Raw genomic sequence first — 25,329 nt, 5'->3', positions numbered from 1 at the left:
ATAGAGAGAAAGTACTTTTGGCTTGGACCTCTTCAATGGATTTTGATCAGGTTTATTTAAATGTTTTTCATATTAATTTATCATTTTCACTTGAATGCTTATTATTGGCAATTTCACTGCTGCTAACTTAAAAATGTTTTTAATTTCAGTACAGCAGCAGCAATCAGTCATGGCGAAACACCCACAAGAAATGCACAACAAATATTGAAGTCAACAACAGCAAAATAACTTTGCTTCATCCTGGTTTCATGCTTCCTACACCATTGAAATGCATTACATTTATTTAGACCCCATTAAATGTTGAGTGCTCTTTATTGGTATTCTGTAGTAACAATGGGCTTTCAGGGTAAGGATAAAGAGGCAGCTGACTGATTCTGCTGGAATGGATCCACACTAAGTTAAACCTGTGGAAATTTAAGTGATTATAAACCAACATAGTACAGGCCACATACAATTAGCTCCATTTTGTTTGGGACAAAGGCATATTTTTCTTTCTTGATTTGGCTCAGTACACAATTTTATTGTGTGATTAAAGTACGCAGTCTCAGATTTTTGTAAGGGTTTTTAAATACACATTGGTTTCACCATGTAGAAATTATATCACTTTTTAGACAGCACCCCCACCCCCGCCTCCACCTCATTTCAGGGCACCATAATGTTTGGGACTTAGTAATGTTATGTAAATGAAAGTAGTCATGTTTAGTACTTTGTTGAATATCCTAGTTTGCATGCAATGACTGCAAGTCTGTGACCCATAGCCTCTGGTGTTGCTCTGCCAGCCTTCTTCAGCTCTTGTTTGTTTCAGAGATTAGTTACCTTAGGTTTTCTCCTCTGCATATGAAACACATGTTCAGTTGGATTCAGATCAGGTGAATGACTTTTTCAGTTCTTGTTGCTTTTGCAGGTGTTTGGAATAATTATCTTGCTGCAGGATGAAGCGCCGTCCAATAAGCTTGGAGGCATTTGCTTGAACTTGAGCAGTGCTTCTGTACACTTCAGTATTCATTGTGCTACACTTTCAGCAGTTAGATCATCATGTGAAGACAAGTAAGCCATACCTATGGCAGCCTTGCAAAAATTAATAATAATAATAATAATAATAATCATAATAATCATAATAATAATAATAATAATGGTAATAATCATCATCATCATCATCATCATCATCATCAGAATAATAATAATAATAATAATGATAATAATAATAATAATAATAATAATAATAATAATAATAATCATCATCATCATCATCATAATCATCATCATCATCATCATCATCATCATCATCATAATAATAATAATAATAATAAATGGGAGATGAATGGATGTAGAGAAAGTTCAATTAGGAACCTTGCTGCTGTCAACCATTGCCCTGCCTCAGCAACCACATGTTCTCGTACTCAACCAATCACGCACACACATCACTAATGGGGAATCCTTTTTAAACCAAGAGTCAGACCTCCTCTTTGTATGCTCTGCTGCTCAAACAATTGCTGCACTGACAATTGCTCTACAAATTGCTGCTCAGACTCCACCACCCCAGCTTCCACCTGTTGTTTGGATCTGCTTCTATGTACTAGACTTTCTGATCCTTTCAGCACCAAGCTCAAATATTTGCTTTGCATATTCATTAAAATATTTAAATATATGAGTTGTCCTGACTGAATAATAATAATAATAATAATAATAATAATAATAATAATTAAGTATGTTATATTCACTGAGGTTCCATAATACAGTGAGCATTTATGGTGTCTAGCTCATAATCTATAGCAAAATAACAAACAAATGCATGTAACCCTGTAACAGTGAATGTAATTCAGTATAAGCCTATAGCACATTGTTGATGAAATTACATTGTGAGCACTCCTCTTAGGCTAGATTATGATGTCATCACTATGTTTCCAACCGTTTTCCCTCAATGGTTCTATTGAATAAAACTCAATGTACATTTTGTTTTTTAAAATACATTTGATCATGTTTCATAGCTGTTTCCCACCTCTGCACTGTCTGAACTTGCCGCAGTAAATGTATGCAGAAACGGTGACAAAACTTGTTTAACAGGTTTATGGCTGCCTAGGAAATGTAGCACTTCCTGATACTCTGCATAAAATACGTATGCTACAAGGTCATGTGACATTCTGCAGGTAACTGTGTGCCTGAATTTGTTTACTAAGCAGTACCTTGTCTTTTTTAAAAAAAAAAACTCTTGTACGAACCCATGAGAACATTAATTTGTGTGCATCTGTTTACGGCAGGCAACCCGCGACCTGACCATGCGCATATCATTCATTTGACTTTTGGCTCTTTATGCTAGCACTTTTTAACGTCAATTTGCATCCCCGTTTGGAACCATTTTCTAAATTAAAATGCAAATTGATTTTTTAAAGAGACAGACTAGGTTATTTGTGTGCTTTTTGCAAAGATTTCACAACCGTGCCACATTCACAAAGAAACCGTACAAGCACAGTGACAAAGATGCTGGCAGCATACTGGTCTGATGTGACTGTCCCACTCATTCAGTGCCTTGTGCTTTGTACTCTTGGGTGCCACATAGTGAAAGGCCCAACTCAAAAGGCCTCTTGTACTGCTAAAGTACAATTTCATCAAGCAATATGTGTGAGCAGCAATTAAACTGTTTGCTTGGACAGATACAAGTCAACAACAACAACAACAAAAACATCTGTCTTAAGGTATAAGTAGACCTATCTTGGAGGTATAAGTATTCCAAATGTGTTGGTTCAGCTCAAAATATAATGTAGTATATGGTGGCAACTGAGTCAATTTCAGAAGAAAAACTAGCAAGACATGTTTTCTTTTGTTCTCACTCCCCGAGTTGTGCCTTAGGCGTAATATTCAAGTCAGTTGAAAAACAAATGTTACGGTATCGGATAGACGGATGTTCACTGCTTATCATTCATACAATGTTACTGTCTGACATTGTCTGTAAGAGTACTCAATCAAATTACTGCAGATATGGAGCTATCATAAATAGTCTACCCCTACTGTGATCACTACCCAATGCTACTGCACTGTTGATTCTCTCTGGATGCAGAATATGTGTAAATAGCCAGAGAAAGGTAAATGATGGATCGCAGAAATTTTAAAAAGAATGCTCTATAATATCTACATGTGAAACAGTGTAGAATCAAGATGTTTTGATAATGCAATAGGGGGCTAAAATAAACTGCCACAAATTGGTTTGATTGGCCTGACAAGGATACACATCAGCTGGAAATGTTGTCAGTACATGATGTAAACAGCTAGTATGGTTTGGTATTGGTTCATTTTTTAGATATTTAATACCAGCCACACTGTATGAGGTGATTATGCTTATTTAAAGTGACTGACATTTCGCATGGCTTTTGAATCCAAGGTGTCAGTACTGTAGGCGCTCTTGAGATTTGGCTATGGCTTCCAAGCCCAACAATGCCACCAAATAATCATTCATATAACAAAACACAGGTGATAAAAATCACCACTGTTTATGGTACAGTGCATTCCTTACCTTATACTTCCCATGTTATGGCTTTAGCAATAGTACTGCAAGAATATTTTTGCAGGAAACAATTGCTAAAACATTGAAATGAAATGTAATTTTTCATTGGTCGACGGTAGTCATTCTTATAAGCTAGGCACCTAAATCCAAGTTACATTTTTGGAACTCTATTTTTGGACTTGTCAGTTAGGCAGCTAGACAATTGCTTCTCCAAGGTATTTGCCAATGCAACTGCCACAGTTCGCATACACCTCCACCTCATTATGAGATCAAGTCTATTCAGTCATTATGTGCTTGGAGAGGTTCAGAATGCTTTTTGTTGACAATATTTGAAGCAAATTCGTAACTGCTGAGACTAAAATCGTAGCGTGTACTGTTTGTCCTATATTTAAGAAAGAACAGAGCCCATGTTACCGAACAAACAAAATCCATGACAGGAAGACTAAGTGTGCCAATGAAAGGTGACTCATTGAAGTGGCACCCTTTGTCTGAAAATGTTCCGGTGACATAAAAGTTCTTGTCATCAGAGGTCTGAGAAAACATGTGGCTGAATAGCTGCATCACCTCATTTTTTATTTATTTTTTTGAATGATCAACAATGAACCTGATATTTCTGCATAGGCACCAGGTGTGTGTAGACATAACTACTTGTGCACTGCTGCTGGATATTCAGCCTGGTTCTTTTCAGTGCTTAGACTTATACATTTTTAATAGACCAAGCAACAGTTGGCGTATGGGTTTTGGAGTATTAAATGTGGCAATTGGTATTATCGCCAGCAGACTGAAAAAATAATTTATTTTTGCTTTAATGCATTCAGGTTATGCCTGGATTAAAAGGAAAGTACCATATGGTACCACCGTATGACAACCTGATCTCATTACATGAGAGAGGTGTGGTCTGCGTGAGTCACCCATTGTTTATGCAAACTGATAGGGAACATTGTGTAAGGCAGCTGTGAACTTGCTCCTGCATAAAGAAATTTACTCACTGATGTGCAAACACAAGTTAATCCGTGTGGAACCCGTGTGCTGTAATACCCTTCAACAGTTCTAGCACGGTCTGAATGTATACCCTGTTAATGAAAATATGTGTGAGAGAGAAAAAAAGAATTAAATTGAAAAAAAAAACTGGCTTTTAGCAACATACTTTCAATTTTCTGTTCTGATTTTCAATTATTTTTTCCCCACTGAGAACACATTACACATATTTGGAAATTAATCAGAAGTTTTTCATTTGCTTAATTTACATCTCATCTAACAGCTAAGGCAACACATTAATTCCATTGCTTGTGAACAACTTGCAATGGTTTCGATTTTTAAATTATTACAACAAATAATACACATGCCCCAATGAACCATGCATCTATATCCTTGTCAAATGACTTGAACGCATTAGATTTTTTTAATGTCTGGTGACAGTTGGTGACATTTATCTAGCTGGTATACTAATGTTGTAGCTGGAGTCAAATGGCACCCAGAGCTATTTTTAGAAAATAGAAAAGATTTTAGCAGTAGTGCACACAATTATGAAAACTATTTACATTTTGTTATATATTAACATGGATACTACTACTAATAATAATAATGATGATAATAATAATCATCATCATCCAAAATAATGAATAATTACCACAGACCTTATTTTACAGCTACTTTGCTCATTTGATGTCACCCTGTAATCCAAATCGCCTTTCCCAAATAAAATACTAACCCGGAAGACATTTTGTTCCAATTCCCCCTGACGCCTGTGGTTGAAATAATCTTTTCTTACATTAATAAGAGGGTACAACTCAGCTATTTTCCATTTCAAGTTGGGGCAAAATTTAACATGGGCGGCAGTGCAGTGTAATGATTTGGGAACTGGGCTAGTAGCCTAAAGGTGACAGGTTCAGTTCTGAGGCAGGACTCTATCAATGTACCCTCAAGCACAGCACTTAAACTGAATTCCTTCAGTGTATATACAGCTATATACTGTAAGTGAATGCTGCATAAAAACGCAAAAGCTTTGTAAGTTGTTCTGGATAAGAAAGTCTGCTAAACTGGCGGTAATAATGCCTAATACACCTAATATTTAAATTGTCAATCATTTTATGAAAATATTGAATTACCAGGTGTTTCTAGTGGGACACAGCTACTTGTGGTCAGATACCATTTAAAATTAATAACAAATAGGAATTAATAATGCAAGTTAATGTATTTGGAAGCATGTAAATGAGAGATTGATTGTAGGTTTTAATAGTTCCCTAGTTCTTACAAATTCCCTTTCTCCTGAAGCTGAAACCAGACTCCTTGGCCCAAGTGAGGCTTTGCCCAGGTTTCTCCTGCATTCAAGTTGACTGAGAAACTGATTGTGCAACTCTGGCCTCATCACCTCTCTGCTAATGGACCGGTTACACGGGCAGGGGGTTAACAAACTGCGTTGCGATGTTGTGTTAGTAAATTGCAAAGCTGCCAGAGAGGGGTTTTGGTCAATATCCTGACATGTACAGCTCAACAGATTAGCTATTAAAAGATTGCATGTCTTGTAGTATAATATTATATATATATATATATATATATATGTATGACAGAGAGAGAGTGTGTGAGCTCTATAATGTTTGGCACAAAGACATTTTTACAATACAATTTTAATCAAATTTTAATCAAACAATGCACAAATGTTTACAGTACAAATTCTCAGCTTTTATGTAATGGTATATAATACATTTTGGTTTCTCCATGTATAAATAACCATAATGCTTGGGACAAATGGCTTCATGGGTGTTTCTGATAAGTCAGGTGTGTTCAATTGCTTATTTACTGCAAGTGCTTTCTGTATCTAGTCTTGATTCTACGCTGTTGATTCCTTTTGGAGTCTGTTGTTGGCGTTTGTCAGCATAAGGACCAGAGTTGTGCCAAAGAAAGTCAAGGAAGCTGTTATAAAGCTGAGAAATAAGAAGAAAAAAACAGTCAGAGATGCTCTCTCTCTCTCTCTATATATATATCACTCTCTCTCACTCTCTCTCTATATATACACACACACACACACACACACATATATATATATATATATATATATATATAAATCAAACATGAAGAACTTTGTCCCTACTAATAAAGGCATGGTGATTACGCTATATTCCATCTGCCATTAATTGCATTAGGATAATAATGACTAACACAAAATATAGCATAGGTCTCAAAGCACTGACCAAATGAAAGCATGCTACAGTATATAAATACACACTCATCTTTCCATATCGGCCATGTCATTTTCACAGTACACCTTGCACTGTATTTACATTAGTGTAATATATGATAGTCTTTGAACCATGGCTGGCAATTCCAGCAGGGACCAGCTTGGCCTGGTTCGATCTGTGTAAATGCGTTGCTAGAGAGCTGTGGATGACCCCTCTTTGCTTAAAATCACTTCACCACACTATCCTTCCTTTACTGTCTTCCAAACACTGCTCGGGGAAAATAAGCTCTTTTAATAAGTCTGCTCTACCTTTAGCCCTGTGGAATTGTATACACACAGTCCTTGTTAAGAAAGTGGCTGTTTGAAGAGCTTGTTTATATTTCTTTACTCTCTCTTTTCAGAGTAGGAAGGACCAACATGTAGCCTTAAGCAGCACTAACACATTCACTTTGTTGTATTTGGGTTGTTTTTTTGCCGTCTTCAGTAGAAAAGAACTGTATTGCCCTCACCCGTGGTACACTCTGTGAATGTGAGAGCATGAGTCTTGGGGTTATTTGCTAGGTGTTGCCAGGCGAGAACTGACAATGCGTTGTCCAAACATTTTGACACATGAAATTGGCACCTTCAAATAAATAAATAAATAAATACATAAATCCCGGGCCACTTTTCTTTCAGCTACGGATCTGACAAGGCCTTTGATTCGGAATGTTTACACCGCAGCGCTGCCCACAGCTCAAACCCTTACCCAAGCGAGCGCCTTGCCGGTTTGGTGTAAGGCTGCATGTTTTAATAACCCTTCGACAGGCTTGCCGTCCGTGGTGTATAATTATTACAAGCCCACGTCAAATCAAGTCATGCTACGGTTCCCATTTTAAATCTGTTCTCGTGTGAATCAGACAGGCCTGATGCTGCTACAGATAGGTGGTGAAGGGTCAGCAGTTGTAGCCTAGTCCGTCACCTGAAGTTACAGGGACCAGTGAAGAACACTTCGTGCGTCTATTCTTTTTTTTTTTTGGGTTTCTTTGTTTGTGTACAGTTTGTGAACAGTTTACCAGCTCAACTTTATTTATTTTTTAATATCCAAGAGAGGGCGAAGAAGTAGCCTATTTCCTGATCTCATTTAATTTGATGATGGCGATAAACAGAGTTGACACCCTTCGTAAATTGGTGTATTAGTCTAATTAATGTTGTAGTAATGATTTTTCATTAAAAAAAATATGATTACCTTAAAATATGAAAAAAAAATTTTTTATAAACTTTATCATATTATAATCACGAACTGGATTTTGTTACCGATGTTCTTATCTTTATATCGAAATTTCCAAATTCACTGAAAACTTAAGGTAGGATATTTTAAATGTAGCTTATTCATGTTACCATACGTTAACATGTAGGATCACTCTGTGTAAGCAAACAAATAGGCTACTTAACAAATTTGGTCTTTATAGTCTATTTTGAGTTTTTTTGTGATCGCTGCGTAGGCTGTACAATTATTCATAAAGAATGTGAACGGGCACCCGAATGCCTATCCGCTGACGAGCTGCGGAACCTAAACGAGTAGACTAGCCAACGGGTGAACTAGTTTGAGACACGGCTAGCATATAGATGTTTAAACCTGCGAAATGCGGTAACAGTTGTCTAATTGAATAGGCATTGCTACAACGAAGCCCTTGGTGGGATTTCGCAACGGGCTAATTTCAAAATGATAATGTTTGCTCATATGTCGTACTCATTTCTAAGAGTCATGAGCCACATGCACGCAGCCTTATCAGTAATAAAATGAGTCACGTAAACGCACACTCACCACCCCCAGAAACACAGAGGCATGCACATACTCCCCAGTACACGCACGCAGACACAAACTGTATTTCTCATCGTATAATTCAAGTTCACACACAGTCCGAAAATACAGATCCATTCTTCTTTGTGACTTGCAGTAGCCTACTTTTTGGTTGTAGGCTTGAGAAGTGCCGCGGTACGCTTGCAGCATGCAAAAACGCAGGAACATCGGCTGGTAGAGGGCAAGGTAGCGTAGCCTATAGTGACGGGATAGTTACTGTCCCAACCGTTTTCAGCACCATCTAAGTGTTTAGATTAGCACATTAATATGCTATATGTGAGTGCCCGTTCAGTTGGAAATAACATTAGCAGTAAGTTGTATTGACAGTGCTATATTGCTATCACTTCAAATTCAGACAGTGTTTAAAAATCGTAGCCCATTCATCCATGACTGTTAACCCCCTTTTAACGGTTCAATAGAGTTAAACTACCTGAAAATTATCTGTTCATTCACGGACATCAGCTCAAAGCAGACGCTGTAGAAATTCACTGATCTTCATACCACGTGTATAGGCTGGCAACACATCATTAGATTCACGCATTCGCATTGTATAAAGATTATTGGGATCTTCACAGCGCCTGCTCTAAACTGATTCCTCCTGAACAAGCACCCTATTAAAAATAAAGAAAACGTCCAGTTGAAGTAGCGGCCTGGTAACAGCAGGGGGAGCTTTCTTTCCCAGGGAAAGGCAGGTTTTCAAACAGCGGCGTTTGAATTGGAGAGAAAGCTGACGTCATGGACCTTCTCTCCACTCACCGAGAAACAAAGTAGCCGAGAGTAAAGCTGTGAGAATGGAGCGCATGAATCGGCAGGAATAACCAAAGCTACCGAAACAATTTTTAAACTTTGAAAACTCAATAAACAAGCATGGATACGACCGCTCTCAATCTGTTACTGCTATGTTTACATATTCTCAGAGCCGGATCCCAATTCACAGCTGGTAAGTTATTAGTTGTTTTATAAACATTTTACTGTTTCGAACGACTAGGAAAGTTACAGAATGTTTGGTTGGAAACGTTCCCATCAAGGTGTGCACGTCGGTAAAGTTGGAAAGTTTGTCAAGACTCTTGTTACGGCTTTGTTTAGGGTACGATTTGATTTATTCTGAGTTATGTCGCGTATGTATTCTAAATGAATACATTCGAAACACACCACAGGTATGTAATACAGACGTTTAAAACCGCGTCGCGGAGGTAATTTCAAAGCGATCCGAGCTCTCCCTCCGTCCATTTAATGTGTTGACATTTTATATGTCGGGGTTGTTTTCGTAAATAAAGTACTTCGATCGGTCTTATTCTTTCTTATGGCATGCTTTATAGACGAGGGGTTGCAAAGTGCAAACCACGGAGGATGATAATTAAGCTTTGCCGTAATGATTCGCTGACTGTGGTGAACGCGAGGCTGTACAGTGTTTTTAATGAAGCACTGCTGTGCTATTTAGCAAACTTTTGATGAAGATTGATAATGCTTGTTGATCAGCCCCTCGGATGGGGTCCGTGATTTCATTTGCACGTTTAGCGTTACGCACTCTTGACATTTAGGCTGGTGATCACAACTGTCGTAAGCTACATGTCTGTATTGTCATAGGTATTGTAAAAACCATTTACGCAAGTTATTTTACACGGGAGATGAACTGGTGAACTTCCTCATATAGCTCAATAAGTCTTATTCATCTGACCTGTGTATGAAATAATTTTCACGGAAGCTACAGTTTGGCATGTGTTCTACTAAAATACATATGTGTATGTTGTAATCAGGTAAATATTTATTTTCGGACAATTTAATGTGAATCGAAGATTTAATAAGTGGGTTCACTTGACAACTTTGCATATGTTGAACAAACTAGCTGTTTATTTCACAATGCGTGGGTTTGTAAGATCTAGTTTACTTTTTGTCTTATACTTTGTGTAAATGGCAGCCTAAATCAACCTGTATTTTAAAAGACAGTATTTTATGCATGATCAATCTTTTGTGCTTTAATATTTATTATTTTTCATTGTTAAAGAGTGCTCCTTTGTTCTGTAGATGGTGTCAAAATCAAAGCACCGATAAAGGCATATGCCCTTGCCTATCCACCACGAATTGTCAGGAGAGCAACTTTATCAGGACTAGACCCCCACCAACACAACGCAGGTCTCCAAACTATTTTAGGAATGTACCACTACCCCTGACTTTCCTCACTGGTGCTATATATACACTTTTAGATACTTACTCCATATGATGAATGGAGTTACATTTTTTTTCTTCCTTTTACCTAAACTATTTTGTTTTTGAATGTATCTTAAACGGCAATTTTTAAATTAGAATCTTCTAAGTGGATAAAATTAAGGGCTACAGCTACTTGACATTTTCTAAATGGGCACAGAGGTATGTGATGATCTGCAGGAGGTTGGAATCCTAGTGTCTATAAAACATTTCAAATGCTAATTTGCTCAGGAAAGTGTCTATTTTAATTCCATGTAATAAAATGGTGTTCTATATATTTTTTTTCCATAAGATTGTTTGTTCTTATATCTTCCCCTCATCAATTAATTTAAAAAAATTTAAGAATCACAAAAATGAAATATATGTCCCTGATGGCCCCTTCCTGCCTTCATTTATCATAGGCTTAATTACTACTGTGATTTCATGTTTTGCAGTATTCCTTTTATGTACTCCTGTTTCAATTTTAACTCGTTAAATGCCGTTTGCATTTCAGATTATATGATTTGTGGTCGACTGGTCTGTAAATCTATTACAACAAACAGCCTCAGGTCGCTGCCAAGTAGGATGAGAAGGTGCTTCCAAATGAAAATTCTGTTCCCCTGAAATGAAAGCACCAGCTCCCACATCTGTTTGAATGTAAACTGCATCTACAGATGAATTCGCCATTGGGGGGGAAAAAATAAATGTAAAATACAGCTGTCTGTATAATTGCTGGTTTAATTAATCAGAAAGCCTTAACCATGGATTAATTTCATTAGACTAATCAAAAACACAGGATGACAAATGCCAAATTACACTATTTGGGGATTGATTAGCAAATGGTGTAATTATGCCTGCAGCATTATGGAAATTAACTAAAGGATCACTTTACATTTAAACGCAATGCTCTGAAATGAGGAAGCAACATCAACATGCTAATCTGCATAGTCTATTGTGTTACATCTGGCTGTAGTGCAAATAAGACCCAATGAATGAGGTGAGTTTTAGGAATGGCCTTTAGTCTGCCTGAGGCCCTTTCCTAATTAATTGTGCCAAAATGGCCTCCATCTGACCTACCTCATTACCTTTTGTACCTTGTGTGTTCTCTGTAATCAGCAGTTTAGAAATGTCTGATCCTCACTTGACAAAAAAGTATATATATATATATATATATATATATATATATATATATATATATATATATATATATATATATATATATCTTCTAATCTGTCAGTTGTTTAGTTGTTTGAGAGTGAAATTACAATGTTCATTCTCTTAAGAGATGGTTGTTATGCACTAGATATTATATACAATGATGTTTTAATAGTGGAGTATCTGTTTAGCAAGTTTCACTCAATAAAGACATTCTGTCCCTGCAGCCTAAACAATTCCACGTTATGTCTAATTCATGATTTAAAAAAAAATTATTTTGTTGTCAGTTGTCCATGTACTTCTGATCAAGCTGGAAAATTCAGTTCTGTTATCTTCCTGGATAAAATGGAGGCCAGTTTACCTCCCAAAGCATTTCTCTAAGCCAGTCTTCCGTAACAAGTTTTTAATGTAGGTAAATTGAAATTTAAATTGAATTTCTCATTAAGAGCAAACACACAGGTGTTACTTGCCTGGAACCAAGTTATGGTCTCGGATCAAGTACATTTTGGAACAAAGGGAACCAATCCAAGCTGCCAAAGGGGATGTCCAACCATTCAGCGTGTGAAATCGATGCTTTCTGCGTATTTTGAGAGATTTCTGAGGCGACCTCAAGAGGCAAAACGAATGCTTGATTTGTGAATCAGGGAGCAACATACCGCTTTCTACCCAGTGGTTTCTGAGATGAATGTGCCTGAATCCAGTTTTACTTTTTTATGTAAAAACTTGAGATAAGTTAGAGAACTATCTTTTTTGAAAGCCTGAACTGTTACAAATAAACTTTGCATACAATTAGAATAATGTGTCAAAGGAATATAATAAAATGGTTTTAAAAAGTCTCTTCACTTACACTTGACTAAATTCTTGCACAGTCTTACGGGAATAGCCCCAGTGTGTGCGTTTTAATGTTGGAAGATCTGCATCCCTGAATTCCTGGCGGGTGGGGGAAGGTTATAGTTCCGCTGTAGTTATTCTCTGCCTTCAGAAAGCAGACGGGAAGCCATGCTTCATTTGAACGCACGTCCAAGCGACATGAATTTAGTGCTGAGGTATGCCAGAACCAGCACCTGCATCTGGACAATTTAGTTTTAGACGGTGGTCCCCTTACGGACACCCTCCCCTCGGTGGCAGACCACGGGCTGTTGAGCAAGACGACGCAGAGCAGGGAACCGAAGCTGCTGACGATTCACTGCAAGCCGAACCAACCAGATATCTTTGTTTTATTGCAGGTTAGCCGGCAGTCAGAAGTTGCTTATCACAGCACTCGTGTAGGAATTGTTCTGCCTTTTTTTTTTTTTTTTTTTTTTTTTTTTTTTTTTTAAACACTCAACAGAATTTATTTGCAGCTCAGCTAGGTATTTGTTGTTTTTTCTGAAGTTTTAGATTATGCATGATAAATCAATACCTGACAGAATGTGTCAAGTATTTTTGCAACTGTAAAGAATTTTTAAATTTAATTCCTTCGGATTTCACAAGCACTGCATAATTTCCCCCCTGGGTTTATTAATTCTGACTTGCAATGTAAATGTTTTGTCAGCATACAGCAGCTTTAAAGCACCATTTTAAACGGGCGTGCTGTTCTTGTTACAAAGCAGGCAGACTTGTTAAGCACAGGGCATAGTGAAACTAAAGGACTGAAGTTAAAAAAAAAATTAAAAAAAAAAAAGAAATCAGTTGAGGTTTAAATGCCTTTCACGTTTTCCCTGTCCCTTTAAATGGGAGTTGTTTGCTTTAAGGAGCTAAAAACCTGAGTAACCCTTTTCAGACCGCCCAGTGCTGCATCTGGGGAACGGCACCCAAAATCATCTGTTTGGCTGTGCCTTCAGCTTTGTTCTTTGGGCCTTGCTCACTCGTGACACGCCAAGGTAACGAGCGTGCAAACGCTTCTCTGGAGCCGCTTGAAACGTCCACGGAGGCGACGGGAGGGCTGTCCGCGACGTCGCCGTGCGCAGCACAGACGCTTTCTCTGGCTATCGGGGAAACAGAGAGATCACTCGGAGTGGGGGAATTGTTCATTTTTTCGCAGAGCAGGCCATCCTTTCCGACACAGTTGCTCTTATACACCCCATTTCTTTGTCATCGCAGCATTTTGTGGATTACCTCGGAAATGGCGATTAGGTGCTCCATTTTGTGGTGGTATTTTAAGGGCTTTCAAAGCGCTGACTTGACTTTATTCCTGATAGTGCCTAGGAAAAAAAAAAAAACTCAGATGAAGGATTTTGGTATTTTGCTCTTATTGATGCTGGTGGGTTTCCCCCCCCCCCTCAGAGAATTTAGCGTCATAACATTATCTCCAATAAGATTATAGTGCACAAACGCATCATATTACCTGCCTGTTTAAGTCACCCCCCTCCCCTCCCCCAGGCTTTCCAATTTTTTTTTTTTTTTAAACTTTAGTCTCTAAGAAGTCTGAGTATCCTTTCAAAGTGAAAGTGGTGTCGTGGTCTGTCACAATGCAGCTCCTCCTGTTAAGTCTGTTGAATTTCAGCTGTGGGTGGTTTTCCGAGCCAGAATAAACAGCAGAAGTACAACAGTGGAATGTACCTCAAAATATTTGACGCATCTTCGCTTATTTTTTGCGCCATATTGAGGAGACATATTTCATAAACCTGTTCTGAATCCCCCCCCCCCTTCAGCAGCTGTGTTTTCAGTTATACCTTTAGCTCCCAGACAGTGTGTCATGTGAGAGGTGTCTGACAGGTTTCACAAACGCTCTGGGGTAAAATAATAACAAACCCTTCTCCACAGCCAGTGCACAGTGATTTGGAACAGCCCCCCCCCCACCACCCAAAAAAAACAAAAAAACAAACAAACACAAAAAAAAAAAAGCTTTAAAAAACAACCACGACAAAAAATAGGCTATAAGGAAACAAGAGACTACTTGGTACTTTAAAATCAATCAGACATTTAAAAATACATTTAAAAGGATGCTACGAAGTATACTTGGGATCTGAATGTCCATGTGATTGTGGAAATAAAAAACAGGAAAGGGAGATCAGCAAGAACATTGACGAAGATCCAGTTATCCAGAGAATTGTGTAAAATTGTTTATCAGTCCCATTAATTCGTTTTTTTTTTTTATGGACTTTGTCCTTAAAAGTTATACTAATTTCAATCCTTAACATTGCTTGCTATGACATAAATATGTGCAATGCACAAATTAATTTACATTCTCAGTTGATAAATTCCTTTAACTAGTTAAACTTTGTATACGTTTACTGGATCAAAGTCTCCACATCTAGTGTGGCAATTAACTAAATATGGATGATTATGGTTTTTAATCTATATCGGACTCTTAACGGTTGCAAAGAGCCGTTTGTAATTGACATAACTAGATCTAATTCTACAAAAGACCGCATTTGGCAGTGCAGATGTGCCTGTTGCCAAATGTGCGAATTAGATCATTTTGACAGGATGCCAGGGCTGCGTGTGTGTGTGTGTGTGTGTAAAAATTGGACATAAGTGTGGGGATTAAATGACAAGTTTATGCAGTAGCCTATTAGCTTTGTTCAAATTGACGGAGAGATGGCGTCTCTCTGCACCAGGGTCCATTGTGGATCTAAAGAACCCAATATCCAGAACTTGTTGACCTGTATGCCTCCAAAAACCAATTTATGGGTGTATATGGGAGTAACAACTGCACATAGGTAAATTGCACCACCAAAGACTTGATTTAGATACTATATTTTATCCTGCACCCTTAAGTTCAGCTAGTCTAGCTACAAACATCCATCTTTTAAACTGAATGTGCATTTATTCGTCGGTGTAAAGTCAATGTTTTTGGGAGTTCAGATTGCTGTGACTGCTTCTGTTCGTTATATCATGTAGGAATGATCCAAACCAGAGTCACATCACTCTTACGTGATGTAGACTTCTCTCTGCTTTGTGATTATTTCAGTCAGCTTGCTGGAGGCATATTTCTTATTTTGTTGAAGAATGGAACTTCCAGAACTAAAAAATGGAGGAAATGCAACAAAAGTCATGCTTTGTACAAGCTCTGTTTCATGTATCTATATGCAGATATTACTCCAAGCAGACAATACTTGTACAGCTGCATAGCCAATTTTGAAACATTGAATGGTAGTTGCATATTGAGTAATTTCAAAGAATTTGATTGATTGTGTGTGTGTGTGTGTGTGTGTATATATATATATATATATTCATTTATTTTGTAATGTTTATCAGTTGGCTGATTTTGTAACTGTCTTAACGGTAACACATTGGTGTTGGCGGAACAGAAAAATCGAGGGGCTGTGGAACTGTGGGAATATTTGTTGGTCACTGCGCTGGCCCAGAGCACGCCCACAATCCTTTACATTTTCCACTGCAACGGATGAGAGGAGTGCCACGTAACACTGGCACCTACTCTAAGGAGTGTGGGCAATTTCCTGTCCAGGCTGTGTTCAAGGATTGGCTTACGATTCCACCTCCTCTTAAATAGGCTGGCAATGGAATGCCTGTGGCTCACCTGCTTTCACTTTCACCCCAGTATGTCTTAGTCACAGAAAGTGGGTTTATTAGTGTCATATTTGAAGGAGGCCTTGCATATTCACATGGGGGGCTAATTGTACTGTGACACCTGAAACAGTACACTCTTGGCTGTCTTGGCTTCAAAGTCGTTTTCTAACCCAAGCAGCCCAAAGCTTCTCAGTGTGGTTTCTTTGTTTGTACTGTTAGGTGAAATGCCCTTAAAAAACTGTTTTTTTTGTGGGAGTCTTCTCTAGGCTGATTTTTATCAGTCTGGGCTTGTTTACCTTCCTTGTTTGCCTACCTACTGTGGAACCCACTGAACCCATTGGCTGGGGTTTTTTTTTTCTTCCATTTTGTTGTGTTGCACGTCAAATTTTAAGGTAGGCTGGTAGAGAGAGCATTTGCCGGTAAGGTCTGTGTAAATGAATGCTAATGGCGTAGATGTAAATCCCTAATGCGTGCCCCCCTCTCCCCTCCCCGTGTGTTTTTGTGATGAAGTTAAGCGGCTCCCACCTGCTGGCTGGAGAGACAAGTGGGCCGTCACTTTCTGGTACATTAAAACTACAAAGAGCCGAGTCCTCTGACAAAACATGGAATTTACAGCCCTTCACTTAAACAAAGAATTGAAGTTCTCTTAAATAAGCCCCCTCGCACCCCGCTTTACGTTTTCAGTCTGCAAGCTCTCAGACCCCACCTCCCTCCCGCCGCCAAGTTGTATTGGAATGTGCATGTTGTGCAGATTCCTTCCTTCTCAGTGGATTTCAGACAAAAAGTAACGTTTTACTAGGAAAGGCTTTATACAAATGCGGCCTTTTTTTTTGTCTTCAACATAGACTTGCAAAAATCGGCTGGTATTTAGTTGCAGAAATCCACTGAGGCCAAGAACGGTAACGGCCGAAGATACTTTTCCGTCATGCACCGACTGTTTTAATATAACTGTTTCTCCCCATCCACTCCATTTTGCGTTTTAAGGCCTATTTCCCATTATGTGAACTTTATGGCACAGTACACCTGTTTAGATGTGGTCTAAAAATGTGCTTGGCAATGCTGTTTTTAAGGACACTGATATAATCACTCTTTAGTGGAATTAAGTTAGCCATGGCCCACTTAGTGACAGGCATTGTCAATGGGAGTTATATTCACAGCACGGTTACTTAGTTGAAAGAATAACACAACCCATGTGATGTTTGTGCAGCATTTCCTTGACCCTTCATTCATGTGTGGCAGTATGCAGTCGACATGCTCGTGAAACATGCAGCTCCCCTCCCCTTCCTCCCGTCCCTGTGACTTTCCTAAAATACCCTAAACCAATTGGGCATTTGTCTTCTCGGGGTCCTGCTCAAGACTTTCCCCCACATGTGGTGCTGGTTAGCCATGGCTGTCTCTGTTTGAATTGAGATTAACTGGGTTGTTTGGGTCGAAGGGACGTTTTGAAAAATTTGCCCAGAACACTTGCATACGCTTGGATTTGTAGGTTTCTGGATATAACTGCACCCTAGGTACTGAGCCACTTTATCCTCACAAACAAAACAAAACTGAATGGAGGGCTTTGGCTGAATATCTAACGCGTGTGAATGCGCAGGAAATATAACTGGCTCAACTGACATTTCGTGGGGATAAATTAGAATTTGTGAGATGCGCCTTTCCTGTTGGCTCATTGATATTCAGAAAAGACAGGAGGGTGTAGAGTTCAGCCCTTGTTTGTCACTGACATCATTTACATCCAGCTGAGAACTTTGATAGGGTCAAGTTAACTCTACAGGCTAACATTGTTTCATGGCAGCCAATTTCTAATAAAGAAATTGGAATGTCTGCGGCAGCCCACAGGTGAAGGTTAAATAGCTGGAGTTCTACCCCCGAGAAGCACAATCTGATTACGAAGTTGCAATTCAGCCTCTCAACAAATAAACATGCCTCTGTCATGCTTAATTCATTATTTCAGTGGCAGTTGTTATTGCGTATAATGTCAACGTAATTTTTTTTCTTCACAACTTTACCTGAAATACAAGCTATCTAGCATCATATTTTTCTCTGGATGATTAGACAATCATTTTGAAATTTGGTTTTGTGATTTTGAAGTCCGGCATAGAGAACTGTATGCATTCACTCCTGAAGAATGAAATGGAAATGCCAGAGTATTTTGGACCATTTTGTCGGAGGGAGGAATAGGGAACAAAAGTACATCAACATCCAAATGGCACACAAAATGATAAATGTGTTTATAGAACATTGGAGGGACAATGTACAAACGATTTCTTGACTCTTTATGGTACTAAAATTCAGTGCCTGGGTGGAAATCTATATTGTTTTGTTTTGTTGAGACAATTATTTTTTTGAATCACTTTTAGGAATCATGCTGTAAAAAAACCTTTGATCACTTATGATCGCTTCCTGTCAGATTCTGAGACTCTACATTCAATTTTGAGCATACAGTGCTGACTGTTGGGTCTGTATACAAATGATATGTAGGCTTCTACCAACATTAAACATTTTTTTTGAAATGCATAAGTTTGTGAACATTCGCTTGAGGTCACATCAGAAAAACATTTGGCAACCCCTAGCTTAACACCTGTCACTAAGTAAACATGAAATCCATTCAGCTATCTCAGCCATAGAAATATTCTTAAAGAATATCTGACCATCGGGCACTAAAAAGGCTGACAAATCAGATTGAATGGAGCAAAATGTTGAAGTTTAAACTATTAAAATAGGCAAGGTCAATAAAATAAATAAAAACTTGTATCCAAGTTCAAGGAAGTGATGTTTCTTTCAATTCAAATGTTTCCACCTTCCTCTAACATTGTCCTGCATTTCACTCACGACTGTCATTAGAAAAATCACTCACCATTCACTGGCTCAGCCTTCTCAGATTACTTTACACTAGATTAATCAGGAAATTGTCCTCTTCCTTTTATCATTCTCTGGCTGGCCAGTGTTGACCTTGAAGTTAAATTCACGCGTGTGCCTTTTCGCGTCATTGGTGAGACGCGCGCACAGGCACACGGATGTGCGCAAACGTTAACTGTTAAACAAAACAAAATCAATGGAAACCTGAGCCCAAATCACCTCTCTCCAATTTTAGTTTCGCCTTTTCAGCATCCCCTTCTCTCGAAAGGCCCTTTGTCGCGAAGTTTGTTAACGTCATAACAAACCTTGGCGGACGTGGAGCCGGATTCACGAAAGGCAGGGGTGGACGCTCATTACAGGCCTTTGTGGCCAAGTCAAAACCCGTGTTACTCAGCACCTGGGCCTGCCAGTCCCGGGATCATCTGGGCTCTTTGATGTAAACGCTCCATTTAGTCACAGTCACTCCTCAGACAGGAGATGGGGACGAGCACAAAACCGCCATTGTCCGCCGCTTGTCTTGGCGAAGTCGATGCCCGCATCCAGCAGCAGAAGTGGCCGAGAATTATGATAAATCGTTTCTCGGCTGAGAATTTTCACTCTGTAATCTCTTTGTGAATGCCTCTTTGTGCGCCGTTCTGAGCCCGTAGTTTATAGGGTTTTCTTCCCCCCCATCCCCCTCCTTCTTTTCCCCAAGTGCCGTAAGAGCCTTAGTTTCATCAAGGAGATGTTTGTTTCCTCCAAATAAAACACAGTTGACCTTTATGAGTAAGCTGTGGCAAGTTGATTTTGGAGGAGTGGGTGCAAAATGTTGCCTCATTTCTTATTCGAGCCGCTTATCAGTCCTCGGCCCGAACTGCCAGTGCGCTTTCCTGGCTGCGGTCCACCTGAGAAATGTGGGCCAACGTCACCCCCAAAGTGTCAATCACGCGAGCATTGTGCATGAAAAATAATCTCCTTCTGATGGAGAGGAATGTCGGGGAAAGAATGCTGTTCCAGACTGGAGCACTTCAAACGTTTTTGGAAGATAGCCTTGTTTTTATTTTAATGGCAGAGAAATGTGCAAGGCACACTTCAGTGCATGTCGCAATACTGCTTGGGTGAACTCTCGCTCGTATTTCCTAATGGCTGTAAACTCAGCTGTAGAAGTCTGGCGGAGGAACTCGGCAATCTTTCCAAGCTGAAATTTATAGTTTGCAATTGCAGTAAGGACTCCAATCCAGATTGAACATATTTCCCCTGTTTTAAGAGTTATATTCAATGGTACGTTGGCGGCGATAGAATCAATAGGATATGTGACAATGGGGAAATTATGCAGGAACAAAATACAGACTTACAGGTCTCTCGTATGGTAACTGTAGTGGATATCCTTGAGAAATATGCCTGAGAACATTGCTTTCCCTCAGCGTTCAAATTACTCGCGCAAGTCCAGGCGAGTCCTTGTTGAGCGAGGCTGATAATTAGTGGTTTATGTCACGTTGTTTATGATGACGTGGCTTGGCAGATTTTTTAATTGTAGACTACGGACTGGCTGGTCTGACAAGCTGTCTTAATGAGGAAGCCGTCTGGTCTGTGGGTATGATCCAAGGTGACAGTCTTCCAGCGTGGAACCAGAGGCCAGTCAGGGAAGTTCTTGCGACGGCTTTAGCTGGCCATGTCTGCGATCCGTCACCCCTACACCATCCGAAACATTGTCAAGGGCTGTTAGCCATGGATCTTTTGATTGATTTTTTTTCCCCCCTCTCCCCCTTCCCCCTCCTTGTCCTGCTTGATGTACGGCAAAATTGTTTTAACTAGTGTCAGGGAGAGGCCTTCACTGTCACCTTCCCGAAGGCGGAAGCAGTGGTTTAGAGGGGTAAAATCCTTCCTCGTCCTCGTAGGTGTAATTCTGACTCCCATTAATATTACAGTGCCATCGGGGCTTTGGCACATCAATGCACATGTCATTTTACGACAACATCTGAATCTGTACCACGGGTTTTCTCCTCCGCCTCCTTTTTTCTCTTAAGTGTTTCACAGAATGAAAATTGTGTTCAAGAGATTACGTTTTAGTCTGTATATATATATATAAACACAGCTCAAAACGTATGTGTATTTTGGAAAGGAAATGGCTGCTATCAGCATGTACCAGTTTGAGAGTGATTTCTGGTGCTTTTAGGGTTCTTTCTCTGTTCCAGGGCTTGTAACTGCATTGTAGGGAATATTTGACAGTCACATCTGTTGCAGCGTCTTTGTCAAATGAATGCATTGTGAAGACCCAAGTCAAATAAAATGAAATTATGTAGACACAAAACAATGAATTCCTTGATTGTGCAGTGCAAAAGAAAAATTGCTGCAGCCCCTTGAATAATTTGACAACAGTTTTTTTTTTTTTGGTCTTTCACCGCATTTCTCGCATCATTGACACAAAAGTCTGTCTGGATATTTTCCTGCCCTGCAAATTATTGAATGACTTTGACATAAAGTCAGCTTTGCCTGAATTAAGAAAACCAAATTTTTAAAGGATTTTTTGCTGTCCTAAAGCCGAGTGGAAAAACTAGCAATATTTGTTGTTTTCAGAAATTTATTGATGATAGTTCTTAAGTCATTTTGGGTTGAAAAGCCCTTAATTGCCTGATGCAAGTGATATCGAAACATCAAAGATGCGCTGTCAATGGCCTTTGGTATTACAGAAGTATACATTCATGTGGGGCATCTTTAATCTGTTCAGGATTAGCTGCCAAGTAGCAGAAAACCGCTACACACTATACGATCTTTATGTAAGCAGAGATGTAGAAATGGTCACTTTGAATGCTTTGTTGCTCACGAAACACGCTTGTGAAAACCTTCTGGTATCTCCCTGTGGCCATGAATTTAAAGGATAATATATATGACCCTGATGGCGGCTTTGTGTCGGATCGAATGCCATTTTATCTGTTCTTGACAAGATGGTGACCACAATGAAGCCAGACTGCCACATTTCTGTCTCTTTAGCACCGGCACTGAAGGTGTTAAAATGTGCACCGTCCCAGAAAAAATGCCAAAGAAATGACTCATCATGGCCAAATATTTTATGTAATCTATGTAATTGGTTTTGAAATTTGAAACACTATTCTGTTCAAACATTTGATCAAAGGTATAATTTAAGCAGTATTTTTCTGCGTTTTTTTTTCTTTTCTTTTTTTCAGGTCATCTTCCAAATTTAACATTATCGGTGCTGCAAAAGATACGCCAGTTTCATCAAAAACTAAGTCTATTTACTGTGTCAAACTGACCACTTTTATACCTCTTCAGAACTCACTTATACCTAGTCTACAAGAAAAGTGGCAACTACAATTCAGAAGTCCATAAATTGCATTGTTCATCATAATTTTACAAACATGCATGATATATCCTTAATGTCCCATTTGTTTCCAGGATGTAGACGGGCCGGGCTCTGTTTGTTTGCCTATGGTCAGTAGCCCAAGACTCACTAGAGATTTCAAAGTCCAATCTATGCTTTGTTCAGGTGCCATAAATTGCTCGGGCTTCGCGTCTGTCTGAAAATGCTGTACCAGTCACCTTGGATGTGAGCATTTGCCAAATGCCCGAGTTGCCGCCATATTGCGGGGGCTTTTCAGCCAGCACGAAGCCTTTATTGGTTATCCGGTTTAAAGTGCATGGGGTGTTTTCCTGTTGATTGGAAAGCATGCCGCAGTCTGTGAAGGATCCCCGCGGTGTCTCTGATGCATCATGTAAGAGACGGGGTTAATCGCGGGGTTAATAGCCACCACTTTTTCTCCCGAATTACTGCAGAGGCGAGGGACAGAGCCAGAGCCAGAGCGACACTGAGGTAGCCTCTCTGGGAATATCAGAAGGGAAGAGTCAGACTAAATGTTATGCACAAAGCATTCGTATTCGCCAAGGTAACTGTGACCGTTGAAGCTCTTTCAAGCCCTGGATCGTGAAAGGTGTCACTAAAATGTAAGGGCGAATCAGAAAGTAATTGTATACATCGAAAATGTATTTCTGCGCATGGAATCTTGCATTAACAGCCAGAAGGCCAGCGATGTCTGAATATGTTACGGCTAAGTGTTTTTATTTCCAGACTGTTGTGGTCAGAAAACCACAGGGTTACGCTTGAAAAGACTGAAACGCCACAGTCGGTGACCCTCAGTGGAAGTGAAGATGAATTAATGACGGGTTAGTCAAGCTGATTTGGTTTGAATGCAAATTTCATAATCCGTCATCAGCACGAGGCCCTGAATGACGGTAATAAAAAATAAAAAAACTGAATTCAGTTACAAGCTGATTGAAATAATGGCTCATACAAAGGTCATGTGGTGAGCCATTAATGTTCTTCAAGAAAGAAAAGCGCTTTTGTGAGCTGACCCTAAGCAGGAATCCTAAATCAGTGGCAATCAAACTCGGTCTCGGGAGACCCCAGTGCATGCTGATTTCTTGCTGCAGCCAGTCTTGCTTGCTTAATTAAGATTGTTGAACAAGTGTTTAAATTCTCTGGTAATTTTACTTTTCCGTCTTATTAACATAATGCAGCTTTGACTCTGACTTGCCTTTGAGCCCCCCAAATGGTTAGTTTTAGTGAGCAAGTATCCACAGTTCCACCAGTTAAGAGCGTAGTGGTACACCTCCGTCTTTAATTTGATCCGGTAAATTTGTTTTTACCCTTTTATGTAATCGTTTGCAATATAGCACAGTAAGCACCATGTGATTGTGGGACTTTTATTCTTTACAGCATGCAGAGCAGTTTCTTTCATAATGTTGTTTAAGAGGGTAAATAATCCCTCAATACGAAACGTGTAATTAAGAAAAAACAGCGTGTTAGTTTGCACTAGTGGTTGGAACACAGGCCAGCAAACACAGGGGTCCCCCAGGACCGAATTTGAGAACCACTGTCCTAAAATAAAATCCAACTTTTCTTTGACATAGCTTATGGAAGACATAACACGAATTCTTCCCATTTTAACTTGCCATTCTTGTGTATTTATATATAGCTGTGCGTATGCTCCTTGTCATTAAACATAATGATACTCTTGTATTAGAACTACAATTGCCTGCACAGACATTATTTGTTAGTGTATTATGTTGGCGTTAGAGTTCAAGGTCTCTACTGAATCAATGTGCTGAATCAATCCTTTTAATTAAACTCGTCCTTTGCAACCATGTTCAGGTGGTGCACAAGATCATAAAATGGCGTGAAGTAAGTGTTGCAGACTGCATTACTGGGTCACGTTGTTTAGGGGCCTCATTGCGTGTGGTGAAAATATGCAGTGTGGCAGTTTTCCCTTCATACAGACAAACGGGGTTTATATCGGGCTAAAGGATTTACCGGGAGACTTTGCAGACACAGGTTGCGAGGATTTGAACTCTTAAGTGGGAGGGGTGCAGGGACGACATGAAGTATGGGGGAAGATCAAGGAGCATGTGGGGGGGGGGGGGGGGGGGGTACTGCTCTGGGCTGAACGTGTTATGGCACATGAGTGGCCAGATGGTGCGGGTAGCCTACAGGAACAGTGCCTCACCCCTCGCCTTTACTTAACAAAGTCATGCGGCCTTGTTTCAGTCTTACGCCATTCCTAACATGAAGCTTTTTTTTTCTTCTGGTCTTCTGGACACTCGCATCTCCTTAAATCAGAAATCGGTTGCAGAAACGGGAGACTCGCTCGCACAAGTTTTGCTATACGGCCTGTCTCTTAAGCGTTCCTGGCCCAATAGTGCATACTTTGCCGAATCGTGGAGGATCGCTCGACTGTCTGAGACTGTTAGCGTTCCCATGATGCTCCGTGAACCGTATCTGTCACGAAGTACAGTGCGCGTGCTGTCCTTGTTGTTCCGCCCCGAGCGTTGGTGGCCAGTGCTGGGTCACACATGGGCGGAGGTGTGGGGCCTCACTCGGCTCTCAGTTTCCATTTTGTCAGGTTTAATATCCTTTTCCCCCCCTCATTTCATCCGTAATGTTTTATCATTCCTGATTCTGATGATGTCCAACAGCTATTTTTATTTTTTTGCCCAGGCCACTCCATGTCAGTGTTAGGAAGAATAATTTATTGGGCAGTAAGTAAAATACACAAAAGATGAATTATTTTTTTTAATTGACAACTTACTTCATGACTTTGCATGCCGACTGGCTGTTGGACAAGCATTGTTAATATCACAACTTGTGTCCAAAAAGAGAAAATCAGA

General features: G+C 39.6%; 1 protein-coding gene across 12 annotated transcripts in view; it reads left to right on the top strand.

Annotated features, from left to right (window-relative positions):
* Positions 1-9,229: 9,229 nt before the first annotated feature.
* The window catches only part of ptprk (protein tyrosine phosphatase receptor type K), a 137,142-nt gene continuing 121,042 nt past the window's right edge, over positions 9,230-25,329 (top strand). For 3 of the 12 annotated variants that reach the window (XM_035421509.1, XM_035421511.1, XM_035421508.1), the window contains exon 1: positions 9,230-9,457. In XM_035421509.1, coding sequence (XP_035277400.1) covers positions 9,385-9,457 — 73 coding nt within the window. In that variant the 5' untranslated portion in view covers positions 9,230-9,384. The remainder of the gene's footprint in view (positions 9,458-25,329) is intronic. The other 9 variants (XM_035421515.1, XM_035421514.1, XM_035421513.1 and 6 more) reach the window with 4 other exon arrangements.

This window comes from Anguilla anguilla, chromosome 6, assembly GCF_013347855.1.
Source record: "Anguilla anguilla isolate fAngAng1 chromosome 6, fAngAng1.pri, whole genome shotgun sequence".
Classification (NCBI taxonomy): domain Eukaryota; kingdom Metazoa; phylum Chordata; class Actinopteri; order Anguilliformes; family Anguillidae; genus Anguilla; species Anguilla anguilla.
Note: the sequence above shows the minus strand (reverse complement) of the source record. Positions and strands in the feature narration are given on the sequence as shown.